Source organism: Oncorhynchus clarkii, chromosome 11, assembly GCF_045791955.1.
Source record: "Oncorhynchus clarkii lewisi isolate Uvic-CL-2024 chromosome 11, UVic_Ocla_1.0, whole genome shotgun sequence".
Classification (NCBI taxonomy): Eukaryota; Metazoa; Chordata; class Actinopteri; order Salmoniformes; family Salmonidae; genus Oncorhynchus; species Oncorhynchus clarkii.
The window spans coordinates 15,888-37,711 of record NC_092157.1 but is presented as its reverse complement, the minus strand read 5'-3'; the positions used below and the strand labels follow the sequence as shown (position 1 = coordinate 37,711).

The following is a 21,824-nucleotide window of genomic DNA, read 5'->3' as shown; positions in this document are numbered from 1 at the left end:
TTATACAAAGATATTGTAAGGACCCTGGGTTTATAAGCGCGGATATCGACTCTGCTGCTTTTGCGGCACAGTCGACAGCGCGCTGGACTTCGGGCTTAGGTCGAGGATTCGAGGCCTGCTCCCTGCCTGTTTCATTACAATACATATTTCAGAAGTGTTATAAAAATAAAAAAATGCTATTCAGTGTCTTTGATGGTACTTCAGACAGAGCTCAGCTGGTAACTTAGTACCTGTTCTGTTCTTCTTCTTCTGTGGATTTTATATGGCTGTTGGCAACCAACTTCAAGGTGCATTTACAGTCACCACTTTCAATACAGGTGTCTTCACTTACTCTCCCTGTTCCACAACTCTTGCCACTTATTTTTAATCACGGTTCTACATGTACTGTACATTGACATGGGGCTTGAAAGAGGCACCTTTCAGAATTAAATGCCATGTTAATTCGGCGAATCTTTGGTTCAAAATTATGAACGGACATTTCTTTATCATATGTATGTTAATTGGTTTGTTATTTCAGTAAATATCGTTTTTATCATTTGGATTTGCTTATTATGTTCAGGCAGTCGGACAGGGCACGTATTTCACGTGTTGCGCATGTAGGACCCGCGGGAGGACCTTGTAGTCCACAATGGCGGCGCCCGACGGAACTTTAAACTGTGAGGACTTTTCAATGTTTCAGGTAATACTGGTGTCATCTTTTTGTATTCCATGAATAGCATTTTAGTATGACATTCACGACAACCGATAAACACGGATAATTGTGAAGCTCTGTGTCGTGATCGGATTGAATGAGTGACACCTGTATGGACCTAGCTCTCAAACTTGTGCAACCCCGTATTATCGGTATATTCAACAACGTTTAAGAAATATATTATTTTCAACGGTATTATCCTGCGATCAAAAAATGTTAGCAATTAGCATGCTTGACATTTCAGTGGAAATACTAATATTATCAGCTGTTTTGATTAGCGGTTTAGCAAATAAAATACATCCCGTATCGGCATACGGTCTTCAGTTATTGGCCACCATACAACTGTGTTCAATTACAATATCTATTTAATTGTTTAAAAAAAAGAGAGACTAACCTCGTCTCCGAAGTGTTTACTATACTGAATACAAATATAAACGTACCTGAGGGTGGTGGCGTGACAGGTTGCTGGTGAGGTTTTTCCTTTTCTGTGCTGCATGTTTTGTGCCCCTGAGAGCCAGCACCTTCTACCTGTTCCGGTCGCTAGATACAGTGCTGCAACAGAATTTGCCTCCTCTGGTGCAAGCAATGTGGGGGATCCACTGCGACAACCATTGGTCTCCTGGCCACTCAGCCTGTCCACCAGGGTCTGCCGAGGTACACCATGCACCTTGGTAGATAAGAATATAAATACTCGTGGTATTCTCCTAAAAACAAAAAACATCCCTGCCCCGCAGTCCTCCATGGCTTGGTACATGAACATGTCCACCTGACTAACCTTGGCAGCCCGGTGGATAGCCATCCCTGCCCCGGACAGACAACTCCAATTTTGATACGGTAAAGCTTGACTACAATCAAATCAAATTTTATTTCTCACATGTGCCGAATACCGTCAAATGCTTACTTACAAGCCCTTAACCAAGAGTGCCGTTTTAAAAATGAAAATGAAGAGTTCAAATAACAATAAGGAGGCTATATACAGGGGGTACCAGTACCAAGTCAATGTGCGGGGATACAGGTTAGTCGAGGTAACTGAGGTAATATGTACACGTAGGTAGGGGTAAAGTGACTATGCAAAGATAAAACAGCGAGTAGCAGCAGCATGCAAAAAAAAGGGTTGGGGTTAATGCAGATAGTTTGGGTTGCCATTTGATTAGCTGTTCAGCAGTATTACGGTTTGCGGGTAGAAGCTCATCAGAATTCTTTTGGACCTAGACTTGGCACTCCGGTACCGCTTGCCGTGTGGTAGCAGATAGAACAGTCTATGACTTGGGTGGCTGTAGTCTTTGGCAATTTTTAGGGACTTCCTCTGACACCAACTGGTATAGAGGCCCCAGTGATGTACTGGGCCCTACACTCTACCCTCTGTAGCGGTCGGAGGCCGAGCAGTTGCCATACCAGGTGGTGATGCAACCAGTCAGGATGCTCTCGATGGTGCAGCTGTCAAACGTTTTGGGGATCTGAGGACCCATTCCAGATCTCTTCAGTTTCCTGAGGGGGAATAGGCTTTGTTGTGCCCTTTTCACGACTGTCTTGGTGTGTTTGGACCATGATGATTTGTTGGTGATGTGGACACCAAGGAACTTGAAGATCTCAACCTGCTCCACTACATCCCCGTTGATGAGAATGGGGGCGTGCTCGGCCTTCCTTTTCCTGTAGTCCACAATCCTCTCCTATGTCTTGATCACGTTGTGGGAGAGGTTGTTGTCTTGGCACCACACTTCCAGGCCTCTGACCTCCTCCCTAGAGGCGGTCTCATCATTGTCAGTGATCAGGCCTACCACTGTTGTTGTCTACAAACTTAATGAGTCATGCTTGGTCATGCAGTCATGGGTGAACAGGGAGTGCAGGAGGGTACTAAGCACGCACCCCTGAGGGGCCACCGTGTTGAGGATCTGTTAGGGCGGTATGCAAATTGGAATGGGTCTAGGGTTTCTGGGATGATAGTGTTGTGAGCCATGACCAGCCTTTCAAAGCACTTCATGGCTACAGACGTGAGTGCTACGGGTTGAAAGTAATTTAGGCAGGTTACCTTGGTGTTCCTGGGCACAGGGACTGTGGTGGTCTGCTTGAAACATGTAGGTATTAGAGACTCGGTCAGGGACATGTTGAAAATGTCAGTGAAGACATTTGACAGATGGTCGGCGCATGCTCAGAGTCCACGTCCTGGTACTCCATTTGGCCCTGCGGCCTTGTGAATGATAACCTGTTTAAAGGTCTTACTCAAATTGGCAAGCATGATCACACAGTCGTCTAGAACAGCTGGTGCTCTCATGCATGCCTCAATGTTGCTTGCCTCGAAGCGAGCATAGAAGTCATTTAGCTCGTCTGGTAGGCTTGTCACTGGGCAGCTCATGGCTGTGCTTCCCTTTGTAGTGCCCTCAATCTCACACAAATTATCAAGGAACCCACCAGGTACAACCCTAAATCCGTAAACATGGGCACCCTCAGACATTATCCTGACCAACTTGCCTTCCAAATACACCTCCGCTGTCTTCAATCAGAATCTCAGCGATCACTGCCTCATTGCCTGTATCCGCTACGGGTCCGCGGTCAAACGACCACCCCTCATCACTGTCAAACGCTCCCTAAAACACTTCTGTGAGCAGGCCATTCTAATCGACCTGGCCCGGGTATCCTGGAAGGATATTGACCTCATCCTGTCAGTTGAGGATGCCTGGTCATTCTTTAAAAGTAATTTCCTCACCATCTTAGATAAGCATGCTCTGTTCAAAAAATGCAGAACTAAGAACAGATATAGCCCTTGGTTCAACTCCACCCCCCCCCCCCCCCCCCCCGTAGCTACTCGCCCAAGCCTCCCCAGCTTTTCCTTTACCCAAATCCAGACAGCAGATGTTCTGAAAGAGCTGCAAAACCTGGACCCATACAAATCAGCTGGGCTTGACAATCTGGACCCTCTATTTCTGAAACTATCCGCCGCCATTGTCGCAACCCCTATTTGGGGCGGCAGGGTAGCCTAGTGGTTAGAGCCCCGAGCTGACAAGGTACAAATCTGTCGTTCTGCCCCTGAACAGGCAGTTAACCCACTGTTCCTAGGCCGTCATTGAAAATAAGAATTTGTTCTAAACTGACTTGCCTAGTAAAATAAAGGTAAAATTAAAAAAAAATTAAAAAAAATATTACCAACCTGTTCAACCTCTCTTTCGTATCGTCGCATTGCTTACGAACTGGTGTTCAGACCAGATTGCAGAATAATAGTGAAAACATCAAAACTATGAAATAACACATATGGAATCATATAGTAACCAAAAAAGTGTTAAACAAATCAAAATATTTTATATTTGACATTCTTCAAAGTAGCCACACTCTGCCTTGATGACAGCTTTGCACACTCTTGGCATTCTCTCAACCAGCTTCATGAGGTAGTGATCTGGAATGGATTTCAGGTGACTACTGTCGGCGATGGAAACACATTGAACTTTAGATTGTTATTCGGTACATGAAAACTGGAGCAAAAAAGCAAATAAGAAAATGTGTGCATCATCGCGCACTGATTTTTATCCACAAGTCAGTTTGGTGGAAACACACCACTGTTGGGAAAATTTGCATATTTTCTTTATGTTGATTTTAGAATACTCACATGAAAATCTGTCACGGATTGGATGGAAACCTAGCTAGTGACGCCAAATTCACTCTGCTTCTTCCATAGCCTGAATACCTGACTTGAATTTAATTCACGACCTCTACAAGCCTGATCGTTGAAGAAAATTATATTTTAACGTACTTTACCGGTTGTCTGTGTGGTTGGTCCTTATGCAGGTAGGAATGTGAGACAATACTGTATATCCACAGGAATGTATAATTACATCAACTTTTCAAAGCGCTGGTTGTGTGTTCAGATTTTTAATACATGCAGGACATGCACACATACTTGACGAGCTGGTGCACGTGTTTACATGGTTCCGCACATGCTTTAGGTGTTAGAAATCTGAATGCACTACCAGGTTATTTAATTATACTTTCCTGTGGATATTTTCTTACCTGCAAAAGGACCAACCACACGGACAACCCGTAAAGTAAGTTAAAATGTAATTTTATTCTACATTCTGGCTTCTAGAGCTTGAGAGGAAATTTTGCAAAATAATGTATGGCATTAATTTGACTGTGAACCAGAAATGCATAAACCAGAGGTATCACAGTCTGATGTCAGGCAACATCTTCACTTGCATTGAATGCTGAATGCACTCTGCTGTTTTAGGAATCATACTGTTTCCCCTGGCTTAGATTGTGCAACGTGCATAACAGAATGGTCAGGTGACACCTATTATTTATGCACGTAATACTGTGTTACAGTCAGCTAGCTAAATATGTAGCCTAATGTCTATGTCAGTTAGCTATGAGTTCTACACATTCATTCATGCTTTTAAAGAAGAGATAGCTAGGGTCAATGGATGTTTCACACCCCATATGTAGTTAGCGCTTGACAACCTTTTGCTTGTGGTCTAAGCAGGGGTGGACTGGGACCAAAAATCAGCCCTAACACAACTTTTTTTTTCTTTGAAGCCCCAATTTTTCTTTCAGAAAACAATGATTTTGCACAACAACAACAATTTTTTTATACAGGCCCACTGAGCTAAAGATGCCCGAAGTACCAGATGGCCAGTCCGCCCCTGGGTCTAAGGACAGTGTCTCTGCCTCAGTTGGCCTCTCAGAAGATCTGCACTCTTCTATATTGTCAGTAGACTGTGTCTATTTTGTCAGTAAACTCTGTCAATAAACTGTCTGGTCTGTCTGTCAGTAACGATCTGTCTGTCCCTCCCTAACCCCCAGGATGTTCTGAAGGTGATGCGTAACATAGATGACCGTATTGTCCATTCTCTCAACACCACCGTGCCGACTGTCTCCTTCTCAGGCAGAGTGGACGCCTCCCAGACATGCAGACAGCTCTATGAGTCTGTGAGTCACAGCTTTAACCTTTAACCTCCCCCTCCACACAGTATACCTTTAACCTCTCCTCCACACCAGTATACCTTAAGCCTGTGATATCTGGCATGCTGTAGCCTTTGCATTGGATAGTGCTAGATTCTAAATAAACAGAGTAAAACTCACGGACGGCTAAGAAAAGCTCAAACCAAGTTTATTCACCTACTGTGTCAAACAGCTGAAAAGACAAAGATATGTTTCCACAAGTATATATATTTATACCCTCTACTGGGTGGAGTCAACTAGCCAATACATCTCTGTTGCTAGGCAGGAAATGAATATGGTCAAATCCGGAAACTATAATTTCAAGAACAAATGTTTTTTCTTTCAGTGAAATACGGAACCGTTCCGTATTTTATCTAACGGGTGGCAGCCATAAGTCTAAATATTCCTGTTACATTGCACAACTTTCAATGTTATGTCATAATTACGTAAAATTCTGGCAAATTAGTTCACAACGAGCCAAGCGGCCCAAACTGTTGCATATTTCCTGACTCTGCGTGCAATGAAAGCAAGAGAAGTGACACAATTTCCTTAGTTTAATATTGCCTGCTAACATTAATTTCTTTTAACTTAATATGCAGGTGTAAAAAAGTATATACTTCTGTGTATTGATTTTAAGAAAGTCATTGATGTTTATGGTTAGGTACATTCGTGCAACGATTATGCTTTTTTCGCAAATGCGCTTCTGTTAAATCATCCCCCATTTGGAGAAGTTGGCTGTCTTTGTCAGGAAGAAATAGTCTTCACAGTTCGCAACGAGCCAGGCAGCCCAAACTGCTGCATATACCCTGACTCTGTTGCACAGAATGCAAGAGAAGTAACAACATTTCCCTAGTTAAAATAAATTCATGTTAGCAGGCAATATTAACTAAATATGCAGGTTTAAAAATATATAATTATGTATTGATTTTTAAGAAAGGCGTTGATGTTTGGTAGGTACACATTGGTGCAAGTACAGTGGTTTTTTCGCGAATGCGCTTGTTAAATCTCCCGTTTGGCGAAGTAGGCTATGATTCAATGATAAATTAACAGGCACCGCATCGATTATATGCAACGAGGACAAGCTAGATAAACTAGTAATATCATCAACCATGTGTAGTTAACTAGTGATTATGTTAAGATTGATAGTTTTTTATAAGATAAGTTTAATGCTAGCTAGCACCTTACCTTGGCTCCTTGCTGCACTCGCATAACATGTAGTCAGCCTGCCATGCAGTCTCCTCGTGGAGTGCAATGTAATCGGCCATGATCGGTGTCCAAAAATGCAGATTACCGATTGTTATGAGAACTTGAAATCAGCCCTAATTAATCGGCCATTCCGATTAATCGGTCGACCCCTGGTTTGTTGTGGTGTTGGCGGTCTATGTGGTGCTGTGTTTGTGGAGGTGTGATTTTTGTGTTTTGTGTTTGTTGTGTATTTGTGGTGTTGTGTACAGTTGAAGTCAGAAGTTTACATACACTTACTTAGGTTGGAGTCATTAAAACTCGTTTTTCAACCACTCCACAAATTTATTGTATACCGACTTGCCAAAACTATAGTTTGTTATGACAATTTTCCAACAATTGTTTACAGACAGATTTATTTAACTTATAATTCACTGTATCACAATTCTAATAGGTTACAAGTTTACATACACTGAGTTGACTGTGCTTTTAAACAGAAAATAAAGTCATGGCATTAGAAGCTTATGATAGTGCCTCTTTGCTTGACATCATGGGAAAATCAAAATAAATCAGCCGAGACCTCAGAAAAACAATTATAGACCTCCACAAGTCTAGTTCATCCTTTAGAGCAATTTCCAAATGCCTGAAGGTACCACATTCATCTGTACAAACAATACTATGCAAGTATAAACACCATGGGACCACGCAGCCGTCATACCACTCAGGAAGGAGACGCATTCCGTTTCCTAGAGATTAACGTACTATGGTGCGAAAAGTGCAAATCAATCCCAGAACAACAGCAAAGGACCTTGAAGATGCTGGAGGAAACAGGTACAAAAGTATCGATATCCACAGTAAAACGAGTCCTATATCGACATAACCTGAAAGACCGCTCAGCAAGGAAGAAGCAACTGCTCTAAAACTGAATAAAAAAGCCAGACTATGGTTTGCAACTGCACATGGGGACAAAGATCATACTTTTTGGAGAAATGTCCTCTGGTCTGATGAAACAAAAATAGAACTATTTGGCCATAATGACCATCGTTATGTTTGGAGGAAAAAGGGGGAGGCTTGCAAGCTGAAGAACACCATCCCAACCGTGAAGCACGGGGGTGGCAGCATCATGTTGTGGGGGTGCTTTGCTGCAGGAGGGACTGGTGCACTTCACAAAATAGATGGCTTCATGAGGATGGAAAATTATGTGGATATATTGAAGCAACATCTCAAGACATCAGTCAGGAAGTTAAAGCTTGGTCGCAAATGGGTCTTCCAAATGGACAATGACCCAAAGCATACTTCCAAAGTTGTGGCAAAATGGCTTAAGGACAACAAAGTCAAGGTATTGGAGTGGCTATCACAAAGCCCTGACCTTAGTTCTATGGAAAATATGTGGGCAGAACTGAAATCGTGTGTGTGTTCAAGGAGGCCGACAAACCTGACTGTTACACCAGCTTTGTCAGAGGGAATGGCCCAAAATTCACCCAACTTATTGTGGGAAGCTTGTGGAAGGCTACTCGAAACGTTTGACCCAAGTTAAACCATTTAAAGGCAATGCTACGAAATACTAATTGAGTGTATGTAAACTTCTGACCCACTGAGAATGTGATGAAAGAAAGAAAAGCTGAATAAATAATTCTCTCTACTACTATTCTGACATTTCACATTCTTAAATTAAAGTGGTGATTCTAACTAACCTAAGACAGGGAATTTTTACTAGGAGTAAATGTCAGGAATTTTGAAACTGAGTTTAAATGTATTTGGCTAAGGTGTAGGTAAACTTCCGACTTCAACTGTATGTGGTGTTTGTTGTATTTGATGTTGTGTATATGTGGTGTCATGTTTGGTGTTTTTGTGTATGTTGTGTTTGTGTTATGTTTGCTGATGTGTTTGTGGTGTTGTGTTGCAGCTGATGGAGGCCCACCTGAGCAGAGACCGAGCCATTAAGACGTGTATAGCCCAGACCTCTGAGGTGGTGGGCCAGCTGAGAGAGCAGAGGGCCAAGGACGGAGACAACATGACAACTGTCAAACTACTCAGGAAGGAACAGACCAAGGTAATACATTACCTATACTACACTATGATCCACACCACACTGTACCAAGGTAATACATTACCTATACTACACTATACTAAGCTACAGCCCTTCACGTAGCTGCCCCCACCCCCAAACATCTTCCCGCTGCTACACCCCCCCATGGTAATGTCGGTAGACCGCTGCCATTTTTTGACAACACAAGTTTATTTATCACGTACGCTGAATATAACCTTACAGTGACTTACTTACAGACTCTAACCAATAGGGCAAAACAGGTATTCGGTGCAACACTATGTTGAAGCCAGCTAGCCAGGCTAGGTTTATAAGATTCTCTACATATTTTATAGATAAAAACAACTAAATTATATATGCATACAATGTTGTTTTCATTATTGAACAGTCGCTAAGATTATTTGCTTTTGATCCTTGCAAAATCCCTATTTTGGATGCAGCAGATGTTAGCTAAAATGCCAACACCAGACCACAACTAATGTGGAAAAGACACACGAGGAAAGACACAGGCTAAGTGAGGCTACATGCTAAATACTTTACACAGTAGATTGAGGCGTCACAAAGGTTATAAATGGCTATAAACTTAACCAAACAGAATAATATATATCTTAAACGAGGCATGTGTCACACAGCATAAATGAGCTAGCATGGCTGGCTAACATCTTGGCTAGCAGGCTAGAAATGACGTGACGCACATGGAACAGGAAAATACCTTGTAAACATTATTAACATGGTAAAGTTCGCCATAACAATGGCTCCCTTAACAGCAATGAAGTAATGACCTAAAGAAGCAATAACAGTACTGACACTTCGATGCCCTAAAACACAGGTCAAACAGTCAGTCCATTCTGTCCACGATCTCACTCTGACGGCAGCAGCGAGGTTCAGTGAGGCACACTGGGAATGGCGAACTGTGATTGGCTGATACAAGTGAGGTGACTTGTAGGTACCACTAATAAGAAAATAAGGAGTGATGGACAAGCAGAACAAACTACCAGTTCAGGGTTGCTAAAACTGCTAACTAGGAGCTGGAATTCTTAACACTAGTCCTCAATAGTCTCCAGGTTTCTGTTGTTGGCAGTATTTGACTGTATTAGAAGCAGGGTTCAGTGTTACCTTGTTGTAGTGTGTCTGAGTGTCTGTCGGTCTTTTCTCCTCCAGTTAAAACTCATGCGGTCGGAGCTGAATGTTGAAGAGGTTGTTAATGACAGAAGTCTGAAGGTAAGAACATCACTCTGACCTCTCATCTCATAGCCTGTTTGACCTCTCAAGCACACTCCCAGGATCTCTCACACAGACACAGATATATGCACTTCAATGACCTCCTGTGCTGTTCCTTCCTCAGGTGTTCAGTGAACGGTGCCGGACCCACTACACGCCTCCTACGGTTAAGTGACTATCTGAGCTGCTCTGATGAGAATAGAACCAGACCGAGCCATTGAGTCATCCGTGGACTTGACCTGAGGGACCCCTGCCCTCCAGCCGACCACACTGTTATCATCCATGGGGACCGCTGCGTTGCCTCACAACAAGGCCACCTCTGTCAAGCAATCTGCTCTGTTTATTTTCATGATTGTAGTTTTTATTTGAATTTTTTTAAACAATGAAGTGTTTTCCAATGGCCCTCTGGTGTCTGACTTCTTTTTTTAAACAATGAAGTGTTTTCCAATGGCCCCCTCCCCAGTTGAGGCGTAACTTAATGTCCTGCTACACTAGACTTGCTGAGCGTGAGACGCTCCTATTAATTTCAATGAAACCTGGGTGGAAATGTCTGCTCAATCTAAAATTACAACCAACTGATTGCAGCATTACTGCAAAAATTGAGAAGGAAAGGGGAGAAGGTAAGGAACTTCTGTCGGCCCTGCATTAAAGACCAAAATTGGCTAAAGATAATTGTGATGAATGAAGTACACCAGTTTAATTTTTTAAAATTGACAGCTGTGCCATACATGTTGCAAAATAGTTGGGAGGAGATTTTCGTACTGATTACATGGTTTATGAACTGATACACAAAACGATGCCGAATTGAAATTATTATACAAAATTCTTGCAACCGATAGAATGTTATATACTGTACAGTTGAAGTCGGAAGTTTACATACACTTAGGTTGGAGTCAATAAAACTCGTTTTTCAACCACTCCACAAATTTCTTGTTAACAAACTATAGTTTTGGCAAGTCGGTTAGGACATCTACTTTGTGCATGACACAAGTAATTTTTCCAACAATTGTTTACAGACAGATTATTTCACTTTTAATCACTATCACAATTCCAGTGGGTCAGAAGTTTACATACACTAAGTTGACTTTGCCTTTTAAACAGCTTGGAAAATTCCAGAAAATAATGTCATGGCTTTAGAAGCTTCTGATATGCTAATTGACATCATTTGAGTCAGTTGGAGGTGTACCTGTGGATGTATTTCACAGCCTACCTTCAAACTCAGAACCTCTGCTTGACATCATGGGAAAATCAAAAGAAATCATCCAAGACCTCAGAACAAAAATTGTAGACCTCCACAAATCTGGTTCATCCTTGGGAGCAATTTCCAAATGCCCGACGGTACCACGTTTATCTGAATGAACAATAGTACGCAAGTATAAACATCATGGGACCAAGCAGCCATCATACTGCTCAGGAAGGAGATGCATTCTGTCTCCTAGAGATTAACATACTTTGGTGCGAAAAGTGCAAATCAATCCCAGAACAACAGCAAAGGACCCTGTGAAGATGCTGGAGGAAACGGGTACAAAAGTATCTATATCCGCAGTAAAACGAGTCCTACAGTGGGGCAAAAAAGTACTTATTTTCCACCATAATTTGCAAATAAATTTATTAAAAATCCTACAATGTGATTTTCTGGAATTTTTCTCAATTGTCTGTCATAGTTGAAGTGTACCTATGATGAAAATTACAGGCCTCTCATCTTTTTAAGTGGGAGAACTTGCACAATTGGTGGCTGACTAAATACTTTTTTGCCCGACTGTATATCGACATAATCTGAAAGGCCGTTCAGCAAGGAAGAAGCCACTGCTCCAAAACCGCCATAAAAAAGACAAACTACGGTTTGCAACTGCACATGGGGACAAAGTTTGTACTTTTTGGAGAAATGTCCTCTGGTCTGATGAAACAAATATAGAACTTAATAAGGCCATAAGGCCTAATGACCATTATTATGTTTGAAGGAAAAAGGGGGATGCTTGCAAGCCGAAGAATACCATCCCAACCGTGAAGCACGGGGTGGCAGCATCATGTTGGGGTGATTTAAAAAATATATATATATTTAACCTTTATTTAAACAGGTTAGTTGAGAACAAGTTATCATTTACAACTGCGACCTGGCCAAGATAAAGCAAAGCAGTTCGACACAAACAACACAGAGTTACACATGGAATTAACAAGCGTACAGTCAATAACAGAATAGAAAAAAATTAAGTCTATATACAGTGTGTGCAAATTACATGAGGTAAGGCAATAAATAGGCCATAGTAGCGAATTAATTACAATTTAGCAAATTAACACTGGAGTGATAAATGAGCAGATGATGATGTGCAAGTAGAGATACTGGTGTGCAAAGGGTTAACCCTAATCCAAACCCTTTCCATCTACGTAACATTGCAAAAATCAGAAACTTTCTGTCCAAAAATGTTGCAGAAAAATTAATCCATGCTTTTGTCACTTCTAGGTTAGACTACTGCAATGCTCTACTTTCCGGCTACCCGGATAAAGCACTAAATAAACTTCAGTTAGTGCTAAATACGGCTGCTAGAATCCTGACTAGAACCAAAAAAAAGTATCATATTACTCCAGTGCTAGCCTCCCTACACTGGCTTCCTGTCAAGGCAAGGGCTGATTTCAAGGTTTTACTGATAACCTACAAAGCATTACATAGGGTTAGGGTTAGGGGTTAGGGGTTGGGGGTTAGGGTTAGAGGTTAGGGTTAGGGGTTAGGGGTTGGGGTTAGGGTTAGGGTTGGGTTTCTAGTTTTGAGTCGGTTGATCCACTTCCATCTCTGACACGTGGAAACCGGAGGGGGGAAGGGAGGGGTTAGGGTTAGGGGTTAGGGTTAGGGGCTAGGGTTAGGGTTAGAGGGTTAGGGGTTAGGGGTTAGGGTTAGGGTTAGAGGGTTAGGGGTTAGGGTTAGGTTTAGGAGAAAATTGCCCTTCAAGAGGACCAAATACACGGGCACCTGTTCTCTAATTCTATTGCTCCTAAGGATACATAATTGTTCTACGGGAAATTAGGAGGTATTCCCCAAGAGCAGGGGTTATGGTTCATACCGGAAGGAAAGCAAATGAAATGAACCTTTTCCTCCAAGAGGATAAACCCCAGGCAATGCATCGACCCCTGCTCCCTAATTCCCAGGCTCTTCAGGATGCCTCTTTATGGAGCCCGAGTTCAAGTTTAAGGATCCGGTTTAGGGTTAGGCTGGTTAATCTCTATCAGGCCTGAAGGGATTCCTTATGTCCACGTTTTGAGTCCAAGGGTTAGGGTTAGGGTTAGTTTAAAAGGCTTGGGTTCGAATTCAAGTCAGAATCTAGGTCAAGGTTCAGGATTAGGGATTAGAGCTTGAGATGGGGTTAATCTCAGGATTATGTTCAGGGTCAGGATTAGATCTGAGGTTATTGTCAGGGCTGAGGTTAAATTCAGGATTGGGGTTAAGGTTAGAGCTAGGGTGGGGATTGCTGCGGTTAAGGGTGAGGTTAAGGTCAGGGTTAGGGTCAGGGTTATAGTCAAAATTAGGTTTTAGGATTAGGTTTAGGGTTATAGGGTTAAGGTTAGGGTTAGAGTTAGGGTTTAGGATTAGGGTTAGGAAAAAATTGCCCTGGGATTAGGGTTTATTAAAGTGGGGTTAAAATTAGGATTATATTTACGGTCAGGGTGAGACCTGAGGTTATTGTCAGGGCTGAGGTTAAATTTAGGATCGGGGTTAAGGTTAGAGCTAGGGTGGGGATTGCTACGGTTAAGGGTGAGGTTAAGGTCAGGGTTAGGGTCAGGGTTATAGTCAGAATTAAAATTAGGTTTTAAGCTTAGGTTTAGGCTTAAAGTTAGGGTGAGCCAAGGGGTTAGGCTTGGGGTCCAAATTAGACCTACATTTGAGGCTGGGGTTGAAATTAGGTTCGGTATTGGGGCCGAAGTTTGGGGTTTAGGGGTTAGGGATTGAAATAGACTTAAGGTTAAGATTGTGGTTAAGATTAGGAATGTGATACTGGGCTAGGGTTTGGAGTGAGATTGCTCAAATTAAGGTTAGGGTAATCTGGGATTAGGATGGTTCAGGTTTAATGTTCAGATCAAGGTTGGGAGGGTTAGGGTCTCTAATACTTTTCATTAAGACCTGTGGGATTACAAGTACCCAATTTTTTGATCCAACTTCGCTCCTTGATCTGTCTCTGTTTTAGCGACCACCCTTGGTTAGATTCCAACCCTGCTATTCTTAACTGGGCTACTGGATGAGATCTAAAGTGTGTGTATAATGTGGTTTTAACTGACTCTTTACTTATATGATATAGATGTTGTTTGAGTCTGGCTTCCAGGGAATTCCTAGTTTCTCCAATATACAATTTCCCACATTTCAGACACTCAATTCCATATACAATGTTGGTGGTCTTCAATTGGAATCCCTCCCATACTGGGGCCCCTAGACCCGACCATTTATTCTGCAAAACAGCTCGAGCTCAGTGAGGTTGGATGGAGAGCATTTGTGAACAGCAGTTTTCAGTTCTTTCCACAGATTCTCGATTGGATTCAGGTCTGGACTTTGACTTGGCCATTCTAACACCTGGATATGTTTATTTTTGAACCATTCCATTGTAGATTTTGCTTTATGTTTTGGATCATTGTCTTGTTGGAAGACAAATCTCCATCCCAGTCTCAGGTCTTTTGCAGACTCCATCAGGTTTTCTTCCAGAATGGTCCTGTATTTGGCTCCAACCATCTTCCCATCAATTTTAACCATCTTCCCTGTCCCTGCTGAAGAAAAGCAGGCCCAAACCATGATGCTGCCACCACCATGTTTGACAGTGGGCATGGTGTGTTCAGGGTGATGAGCTGTGTTGCTTTTACGCCAAACATAACGTTTTGCATTGTTGCCAAAAAGTTCAATTTTGGTTTAATCTGACCAGAGCACCTTCTTCCACATGTTTTAATGTTTTAAACTTTAAACTTTAAACAACACTTTTTATGGATATCTTTAAGAAATGGCTTTCTTCTTGCCACTCTTCCATAAAGGCCAGATTTGTGCAATATACGACTGATTGTTGTCCTATGGACAGAGTCTCCCACCTCAGCTGTAGATCTCTGCAGTTCATCCAGAGTGATCATGGGCCTCTTGGCTGCATCTCTGATCAGTCTTCTCCTTGTATGAGCTGAAAGTTTAGAGGGACTGCCAGGTCTTGGTAGATTTGCAGTGGTCTGATACTCCTTCCATTTCAATATTATCGCTTGCACAGTGCTCCTTGGGATGTTTAAAGCTTGGGAAATCTTTTTGTATCCAAATCCGGCTTTAAACTTCTTCACAACAGTATCTCGGACCTGCCTGGTGTGTTCCTTGTTCTTCATGATGCTCTCTGCGCTTTTAACGGACCTCTGAGACTATCACAGTGCAGGTGCATTTATACGGAGACTTGATTACACACAGGTGGATTGTATTTATCATCATTAGTCATTTAGGTCAACATTGGATCATTCAGAGATCCTCACTGAACTTCTGGAGAGAGTTTGCTGCACTGAAAGTAAAGGGGCTGAATCATTTTGCACGCCCAATTTTTCAGTTTTTGATTTGTTAAAAAAGTTTGAAATATCCAATAAATGTCGTTCCACTTCATGATTGTGTCCCACTTGTTGTTGATTCTTCACAAAAAAATACAGTTTTATATCTTTATGTTTGAAGCCTGAAATGTGGCAAAAGGTCGCAAAGTTCAAGGGGGCCGAATACTTTCGCAAGGCACTGTATTTAACTTGTCTAAAGTGTGGTCCCCGCCCCACCAGCTTCTCCTTGAATCCAGAGTGTACCAGCACATCTTTCAAATTTTTATTTTGCCGATATGCTGATATTACTCTGAACTGTTGGAGGGTGTCCCCATCCTCCCTTGTCTGCTTAAAATGATCCTTCACTATGGAATTAAACTTCATAGAAGACTGTGAATACGTGGTGACAAATGGGATAATACATCCATCATTGTTAGTCCTCCCATGTATAGGTTCAGTTGCCACCATAGTGTTCACCTCCGCTCTTATAGTGCGGAGGAAACGTTTTGAGTATCCTCTGGGTCTAAGAGCCTTAAAAAGAATTCCTATAGCCTCATTTACATGTTTTTCCTGTGTACAAATCCTATGAAATCTTATAAACTGCGACTTTATCAACCCTCTGTAGGTGTGTTTTGGGTGAAAACTGGATTTATGTAAGAGGGAGTGTCCGTGGGTTTAAAATAAACCTTTGTTGCTAATTGCTTCAGGTTATCACTCCCCTCTACAAAAAATACCTCGGTGTCCAAAAATTATATTCGTTCCGGCTGAACGTTGTATTTAATCGTAATCGACGAATGATGTGTATTGGTTAGGGTTAGGTTGTTTGGTGGAGCAAACAAAGAGACACTGAGGAAGGCAGGAGAGAGAAGCTATGAGCAGCAGACCAAGACGCGACTGTGGGCTTTGTTGTAAACATAATATCGTGCGGCTAGACCGACATTTCAAGTCTGTACATGCACTTAAGTCCGGTACTATGGAATGGACGAATGCTATGCAATGTTTCTCACTCGAAAACTCGGTTTTCGAGTGAGAGACAGCAGCCCGAATCAGGGCAGTATATGCAGCCTGACAACGGTGTTGAACCGCGGCCGGAGGACCGTGTGGTTTTGCAGTGTTTTGAAAGTGAGTTGTCCGTGGAGCAGCAGCTGGTGGACGAGGGTGATCAGACGGCAGGTGCGTCGGCGGCGGTGTAGCCAATCAGTCAGGTCGGTAGTGAACTGTGCTCGGATCCGAGGGAGCAAGGCTGTGTCGTGGCGACTTCCACGGAGAGCGAGAGTGATGAAGACGGCGGCATGCCGTCCAGAATTGAGGTTTGGAGTAATGCAATTTTGACTCAATATGAACACTATATTACGGGTATACACCCTTTAGTTAAACGAATTGACAATAGTCGCACCAGTATATCCCGAGTACGGGAATTCCTCCGCATTATGTCAGAGGGCAAGGCCGATGAAGGACTGTGTTTTCTGGAACTACAGACGTGTGTCTGAGTGGTATGGTCAATGTGATGACCGTGGTTTGGCACCATCCACGTTAAAAATGTACCGAGCCGATGTTCGAGGTTTCCTGAATTATCTTATTCAGTTCCGGCCAAATGGTATGCAAGCTAAGGTCGTTGGAATTCGAAAGATGTTACTCTGCTTGGCGAAGATGGACAGGGACTCGCGGCAGAGCCAGGCAACACACAGGGCAAAATTCCGCCAACGCTGCAGGGACGAGGTGCTCAGCGCTGCGGAGTTAAAACGCTTTGTTGAGCTAAGCAATCAAGCCATTCCTTCAATTCTCAGTAGGCTGGAGGTCCGTGCCACCTGCTCTGACAGGCGTAGGTTTGCAGCTCTCATGTCCAGCCGGTTGGCCATATTTAATGGTACTCGACGATCCCCAGTCACCATGTTTAGTGAGAGTGATTTCACTGAAGTAACCCCGGAAGGTGGGGGTTATCAGATGTGCGTAGCGAGCCACAAAACAAACTATAGCTTCGGGGAGTGCAGAATTGTTCTATGTCAGGAGGAATACACTTGGCTTAAACGATTCCATCAAATCAGGCCTCATCTGAGTGGAATGACCTCAGAAATAGAACTCTTCTTTTTCACATCCTGCGGTCAACCTTACGGTAATCTGTGTGAGTATGTGGGGCAAATCTTTGCAGAGTTTGGCATTGGAAGTAAAGTGACCTTCGGTACAATTCGACGCAGTGTTGCCACATTGAACTTTAACCAAGGCTCGGATACAGACCAAGGAACTGTGGCTGACCATATGTGTCACTCTCTGGAAACGCAGGCACGCCACTACCGGTACCATAATTTGCCCAAAAATGCCAGCTGGGCCCGGACACTGATTGAGGGACAAATCAATCCATGATTAACTGATTAAATAAAGCATATTTGTTTGAAATTCACCCTTGTATTTGTGTCATTATGCATTAAAATGATTAAAAATGTGTTTCAAAATACATTTACCTGGACTCCTAATATTACTGCCCACTATGAAGCCCCACTACTGGAGAAAATTCACTGGATGGCGCCAAAGGTACAATATATGGAGGATTCTAAAATAGATGTACCTTTGGCGCCCTCCAGTGAATTTTCCATTCATGAATTTTTGCATTTTGAACAGTATTTTATTTTTTGGGTTACCAGATGCACATGGGCCTTTTTGGGTTCCTAGTTGCACAACAATCACAATCTGCATCCATCGTCATATCTTAAACTGTCCATAAAGCACTCAGGACGGCCCCGACGGAGAGAGGGCCGTAGTGGGGTGCTCCCATAGCGGGCATGAATGACAGGAGTACCTTTAAATGCATTTTGAACAGTATTTTATTTTTTGGGTTACCAGATGCACACAGGCCTTTTTGGGTTCCCAGTTGCACAACAATCACAATCTGCATCCATCGTCATATCTTAAACTGTCCATAAAGCACTCAGGACGGCCCCGACTGAGAGAAGGCCGTAGTGGGGTGCTCCCATAGCGGGCTATAATAATAGAATGACCGGTAAATGCATTTAGAACCATATTTTATTTTTTGGGTTACCAGATGCACATGGTCCTTTTTGGGTTCCCAGTTGCACAACAATCACAATCTGCATCCATCGTAATATCTTAAAGTGTCCTCTCATGCCCAGAAAAAGGCATGTAACCCGGGTAGGGATGTAAGGCCTTTAGGCCTGTCTGTCCCTTCATCCCATGAGAGAGAGTCCTGACCTTTATGCCTGTCTGTGTCCTCTCATGCCCAGAAAAAGGCATGTAACCCGGTTAAGGCTATAAGGCCTTGAGGCCTGTTTGTGTCCTCTGATGCCCAGATAGAGGCATGTAACCCGGGTAGGGATGTAAGGCCTTTAGGACTGTCTGTCCCTTCATCCCATGAGAGAGAGTCCTGACCTTTATGCCTGTCTGTGTCCTCTCATGCCCAGAAAAAGGCATGTAACCCGGTTAAGGCTATAAGGCCTTGAGGCCTGTTTGTGTCCTCTGATGCCCAGATAGAGGCATGTAACCCGGGTAGGGATGTAAGGCCTTTAGGCCTGTCTGTCTCCTCTCATGCCCAGATAAAGACATGTAACCCGACTAGGGATATGTAGGTACCAGGCCAGGGCAGTGGCTTTTGTCCCAGGCCAGGCCAGTGGCTTTGTGGCCTATGGGCCTTTTTGGGGTTACCAGGCCCCTGTGGAAACAAAAATTGATTACCCAGTCGGGTCTCGAACACTGACCGTCCGATTGTGAGGCAAGTGCGCTACCCATAAAGCCACACAACCTTTCACAAGTAAAGAGACAACGAGGTGAGCTTTATGGTCAAATTCTCCTTCCCCGTCCAATTAGTCCCATATTGGCCCACAGCTGGGGTTAGGGTTAGGGTTAGGGTTAGGGGTTAGGGGTTAGGGTTAGGGGTTAGGGTTAGGGTTAGGGGGTTAGGGTTAGGGGGTTAGGGTTAGGGGTTAGGAGTTAGGGCTAGGGTTAGGTTTTGAATATAATTGTGTTTCGTTTCAACTAGTTAGTTTTACGGTGCACAGGCCTATCCCCTGTTTATCCCTCCCATTTCTGATGATCTAATATAATAGGTGTAGTACTTAAAAAGGCCCGTAGATGTCCTCTTAGGATCATAAATTAAACTGAGGTAGGCTCCAAGTTGCCTCTTTTTCTGGGTGGCAGTGCAGAAGTCAATGTGGTGAGAGATTCATTCAACCATAGTGTTGTTAAATATGAACATAAACGCCATATTGTGTATTTAAATGGTTTTATTGTTTTGTTAAAGGAAAGGAAAAACCTAAAAGAGGAAGTGCCAAACTAAAACCAAACAAACCATAAATATATAGAGAGTAAAAATAAAACATGAATAAAACCATGTTCTTCTCCATCCATTTTGCTGTCTGTTAAAACCCATTTTCTAAAACCTCTCGTTCAGGCCATTTGGCGTTATTGTCTGTAGGTGCTGGATCCACTCCCGTTCTAACCTCTTTCGCTGCCCACAGGTCCAGCCTATATGTGACTGTAACCCTGATATGGTAAGGTGAGTGATGGGGTGCTCCTGGAAGTGGGTTATGAGTTCCGTTTGTAGGTGTGCCCTTTTAATGTTATACAGGTGTTGTTTGAGTCTGGTTTCTATGGTGTGTTTGGTTTCTCCAATGTATTGTTTATTGCAAAGTGTACATGTAATGATATAAATGGTGTTATGTGTGTTCAATGAATAGGATTATTGTACTGGTGCTGATGTGTGGCTGTGTATATTTGTAATGAACTTTATCTGTCGAAAATGGAAATGATGAGGTTTGAGGTCTTGTGGTGGCTTACTACTGAATTTTGCTTTGGTGAGGAGGTCCTTTTAAGTTTTTGTTTTTTCTAAATGCTGAAATGATTCTGTATGGTTTGAGTGGTATGTAAGTGTGCTGAACTGTAGAGAAGTTGTGTTTGATTGATTGATGTAGTGGTCTAATTCTATGTGAAAATGTGGTTACTAGGGGGATGATAATTGTCTGTTGATTGAGTATTGATGACAAGGGAGGAGAGACAGAGGAAGTGTTTCGGTTTAGTGATTGGTGCAGATCACTTTCCATAGGGGAGTCAGGATTAGGGTAAGGGAGGGAGATAGGATGAGAACCCTGGTTAGGGTAATGGTACACATTAGGGTTAGGCGTGGGGTTTGGGGAAAGGTTGAGGTTAAGGTTAGGCATGGGGTTAAGGGAAAGGTTAAGGTTAGGTGTGAGGTTTGGGAAGAGGTTAAGATTAGGCGTGGGGTTTGGGGAAAGGTTAAGGTTAGGTGTGGGGTTAAGGGAAAGGTTAAGGTTAGGCGTTGGGTTAAGGGAAAGGTTAAGGTTAGGAGTGAGGTTTGGGAAGAGGTTAAGATTAGGCGTGGGGTTTGGGGAAAGGTTAGGGTTAGGTGTGGGGTTAGGGGAAAGGTTAAGGTTAGGTGTGGGGTTAGGGGAAAGGTTAAGGTTAGGCGTGAGGTTTGGGGAGAGGTTAGGATTAGGCGTGGGGTTTGGGGAAAGGTTAAGGTTAGGTGTGGGGTTAAGGGAAAGGTTAAGGTTAGGCATGAGGTTTGGGGAGGGGTTAAGGTTAGGAGTAGGATTGAGGTTAAGGTTAAGAGAGGTGAATGATTTGCTGTGGTCTGTGAGTGTTGGATGAATGGGAGGGAGGGCGGCCAATGTGTTGTTTTTAATGGTTAGGGTTAGGGTTAGGGGTTAGGGGTTAGGGTTAGGGTTAGTTTCTAGTTTTGAGTCGGTTGATCCACTTCCATCTCTGACACGTGGAAGTCGAAGGGGGGGAAGGGAGGGGTGTGCACTCCACATCATATACGCGCGGTCCGGGTGGGTCCGGGCGCGGCCGGCCAAAGTAGTAGGGTTAGGGTTAGGGTTAGGGTTAGGGTTAGGTTTCTAGTTTTGAGTCGGTTGATCCACTTCCATCTCTGACACGTGGAAACCGGAGGGGGGAAGGGGGGGGGTTGCACTCCACATCATATACGCGCGGGCCGGAGGGTACGGGCGCGGCCGGCTAAAGTTGTAGGCCCCATGGTTGCCTACTTGTAGATTAACCCGTTGGTTGGGTTAAAGGACTGTCTGTCTGTAGGGTTAGGGTTAGGTATGGTTTTTGAAAATAGTTAAGGTTAGGGTTTAAGGTTGGGGTAAGGTATAGATTTTTAGGATGGTAGAGCTTAGGTTTAGGGTAAGGTATAGTTTTTTAGAAGGGTTAGGGTTTAGGTTTAAGTATGGGTTTTGGAATGGTTAAGGTTAGGGTTAGGGTTAG

At 43.2% G+C, this 21,824-nt stretch overlaps 1 protein-coding gene across 1 annotated transcript; it reads left to right on the top strand.

Moving 5' to 3' along the window:
• Nucleotides 1-572: 572 nt before the first annotated feature.
• Nucleotides 573-10,470, top strand: LOC139420572 (mitochondrial matrix import factor 23). The gene is made up of 5 exons (XM_071170756.1): nucleotides 573-679; nucleotides 5,480-5,605; nucleotides 8,706-8,852; nucleotides 10,008-10,067; nucleotides 10,192-10,470. The coding sequence occupies exons 1-5, from the start codon at nucleotides 629-631 to the stop codon at nucleotides 10,240-10,242; spliced, it is 435 nt and encodes a 144-aa protein (XP_071026857.1). The 5' UTR covers nucleotides 573-628; the 3' UTR covers nucleotides 10,243-10,470.
• The last annotated feature ends 11,354 nt before the right edge of the window (nucleotides 10,471-21,824 follow it).